This window comes from Octodon degus, unplaced genomic scaffold, assembly GCF_000260255.1.
Source record: "Octodon degus isolate 3935 unplaced genomic scaffold, OctDeg1.0 scaffold00076, whole genome shotgun sequence".
Taxonomy (NCBI): domain Eukaryota; kingdom Metazoa; phylum Chordata; class Mammalia; order Rodentia; family Octodontidae; genus Octodon; species Octodon degus.
In genome coordinates this window covers 5,898,766-5,902,162 of record NW_004524652.1, presented here as the reverse complement: position 1 = coordinate 5,902,162, position 3,397 = coordinate 5,898,766, and the positions used below count along the sequence as shown (strand labels likewise).

Genomic DNA, 3,397 nt, shown 5'->3' with positions numbered 1-3,397 from the left:
CAACTCACAGCAACCAAAAGGAAGCAAGCCAGGGTGCATCACGCAATGATGGACAAACAGGGTGCAGGATGCACACCCAGTGGACTACTACAGGGCCTGAAAAAGGAAGGAAACTGTGCCGCATGCCACAGCACGGGTGAACCTGAGCAATTTACACCAAGTGAGGTCTGTCAGTACTAACCGGTACTATGACTCCACTTCAGGAAGTACCTAGAATCATAGGAACAAAAAGTAAGCTAGCGGAGCCCACCTACAGTCCCAGCCAGCGCCCCTGGTGGCTGAGGCAGGAGGATCAGGAGTCTGAGGCCAGCCCGGGCAATACAGCAAGACCCTGATTTTATTGACCAGCAAGTTGCTCTTCTGAAGAAAAGAGCAATTTTGCAGGCAAGATTGAGAGAAAACACTTAGTGTTGAAAAATGGTAAACTGAAGGGAATGACTGAAGAACTGAAACAGGAGCTGATTCAGGCAGATTCAGATCACTCCACTGCGAGGCTGTGACTGCCGAAAAGGCGCTGCAGTCCACACCAGCAGCTATCGTCTGGCGCCACAGCAATGGCTCCCAAAGGAGAAGGAAGGAAGGTGAAGTAAGCACCGAAAGGGCAGCAAGAAGCAGCTGTCTGCAGCAGGAGGGACCGACTGTGAGCCAGTGGAGGCGTCCCATCTGCATCTTTTTTTTTTTTTTTTTGGTATTTTTAGGGAAGGGTCTACAGGGTGTTCAGGGCCTCCTAGTGATCCACCTGTTTACAGCCTCCCAAGAGCTGGGATTACAGGTGCTCGCCACCACACCCAGTCTCACTTTCCGGTTTCAGCACGCCCCAGGGAGGGGGGAGGGCGGACCCGCAGCCCCTGCACCTGCTTGCAGGGGCTTTAATCCGCTGAGCCACTTGGCCAGCCCCCCATCTGCATCTTCAAAGTGGCTGCACCAGGGCCAGGGAGACGGCTCAGTAGAATAAGCGCCAGCCTGGCAAGTGCAAGGTCCTGAGTTCAATCCCTGGTACCAGAAAAACAAAGAAGAAAAAAAACCAACAAAAACCAGAAATTTAACAAAGTGGCGGCACCATTGCTGCCAAAGAGCACCTGATGCTTTCTGTGCAGAAGAGAGAAGTTGGAGAAACAGCCCTGAGAACAGTGGTCCGTGCCTGGCAACCAGGTTCCTCGAGCAGATGCAAAACCTCTGTTTTGCTTTGCAACTGAAGCCAGCAGAGCTGAGGGGCTGTGTCTCAGGCAATGGTGACGCGCACTAGTTCACTGAGAAGGCTGAAAACCTGGCTCCTCCCAACAGTTTCCTGGACATAACAGTAACTTCTTTTTTTTCTTTTTGAGACAGAGTCTTGCTACTAGTCCAGGCTGGGTTTGAACTCACTATGCAGCCTATGGTGGCCTTGAGCTTACTGTGATCCTCCTGCCTACTGTACCCATTCTTTCTCTTGGCCCTAGAGATGGAAGGCAAAACCTGCACACCGACCTCCCAGCCCCACTCTTCTATTTTATTTTTATTTTGAAACAGTATATCCCTCTCTGAGTGGCCAGGTTGGGCTCCAACTCCTGATGCTCCTACCTTGACCTCCCACCGTGCCCAGCTCCCCCACTGGAGTCTTCTCCGTGGTTTCCATGAAAATGTGCCACCTCACTTCCTGCCTGATGACACTTGGCCACCCAGTCCCTGTCCAGTTCACGGGGCTCCCTCCCCACCCTTTGGCAACAGCAGCCATGCAGCTGGGAAACCCCAGATGGCCATTTTGCTCTTCTCTACCCTCCACAGCCAGGCTACTGATGAGGGCACGGAGTCATCGCCTGTGGTTGGTACTAAGGAGGACCAATGCAGCCCCACTGGGAATCAGGGCTAGATGAAACAGAAACTAGGGAGCCCGGCGTGGTGACGCACAGCTGTGATCCCAGCACACAGGAGGCTGAGGCAGGAGGATCCTTTCAAGTTTGAAGCCAGCCTGGGCTACAAAGTGAGCTCAAGGTCAGCCTGAACTGCATAGAGAGACCGTCTCAAAACAAACAAACCAACAGATTCTCTTTTTTTTTTTTTTTTTTGTGGAACCAGGGATTGAACTCAGGCTCTTGTGCTCGCCAGGGAAGCACTTATTCCACTGAGCCATCTCCCTGGCCCCAGCACATTCTCTTTTGTGCCTGAGTTCTTTCTCTCAATGTATCCAGCATAAAGTTCATGCATACCATGGTGTATGGGTATTAGTGCTCTGTTCTTTTTCATTGTTGTATAGTATTCCAAGGCAGAAATAGACCACAAATCTATCCTGGCAGGGGAGATGGCACACTCCTGTAATCCCAGCTACTCAGAAGGCTGAAGCAGAAGGATTACAAATTAAGAGTCTAGCCTGTGCATCTTAGAGAGACCTTGTCTCAAAAAATAGAAAGTATAGTGATATAACTCAGTGCTGGATGGTTGCTTAGCACACAGGAAGACCTGGGTTCTGTTGCATCTGGGTTATTTCCGGTGTGACACAACGATGCCTGCAGATCTTGACCCCGTCCTTCTGTGGTCGCAGGCCCGAATTCCTCTTTCTCACAGTGTGACGCCTATTAGGCAGCAGCTGCCTCTCAAGAGTGCCCGTTAGAAACGCAGATTCCGAGCGCTGTGGTCAGGAGCCGTGGCCCAGCGGCCCATGTTTTAGGGTCCACCCCGGTTGGGCGCCTCTCACACGAAAGCTTGGGGACCCCTGCTCTCCGTCAAGTTCACCAAGTTCAGCGCAGGCTGAGGATTTAAAATAAAGCCCAGGTCCCTGCACTCGGCAAGCGCACGGTCTACGCTTCCCCTCCCTGTTTTCGATGGAGATGTTTCTTCGTTTTTTGTTTTTGTTTGTTTCTTCGTTTTAGACAACGTCTGACTTTGTAGTCCGCATTGGGATTGCCTTCACCTCGCGGGATCGTCCTGCCTCAGCCTCCCGAGCGCGCGGGGACCACGGGCGCGCGAGAACCCCTCTCCCCACTCACCTGGCCGCCGGCCGGGCACGGCCCGCCGCGCAGGGCCCGCACCTCCTGCCGCAAGCTGTCGCGCTCCAGGCGCAGCGCCTCGGCCGCTAGGCCGCCCTCGCTCACCAGCGCCTCGAGCAGCTCCAGGACGCGCACGATCGTGAACTGCAGCTGGGTCACGCGGGGGTCGCTGCCCAGCGCCATCAGCTCGCGGCCCACCACGTAGGAAATGTCGTACACGTCCTCGGCGGTCAGCTGCAGGGCGCTCTTGCCCAGGGCGCGCTCGGGCCCGGCCTCCTCCTCGCCATCCTCTCCCTCCTCCTCCTCCTCCTCCTCCTCCTCCTCCTCTTCCTCCTCTTGGTCGCCGTCCTCGCGCACCAGCGGGTCCTCCATGACCCCCGCACCCCGAGCCAGCCGGACCTCTACTTCCTCCCTGCCCCAAAACTTTCTTTCTG

At 54.7% G+C, this 3,397-nt stretch overlaps 1 protein-coding gene across 1 annotated transcript in view; it reads right to left on the bottom strand.

Moving 5' to 3' along the window:
• Positions 1-3,391, bottom strand: part of Rilpl2 (Rab interacting lysosomal protein like 2) — a 10,461-nt gene extending 7,070 nt beyond the window's left edge. The window contains exon 1 of the mRNA XM_004635969.2: positions 2,964-3,391. Within this exon, the coding sequence (XP_004636026.1) occupies positions 2,964-3,335 (372 nt within the window). The 5' untranslated portion in view covers positions 3,336-3,391. The remainder of the gene's footprint in view (positions 1-2,963) is intronic.
• Positions 3,392-3,397: the final 6 nt, after the last annotated feature.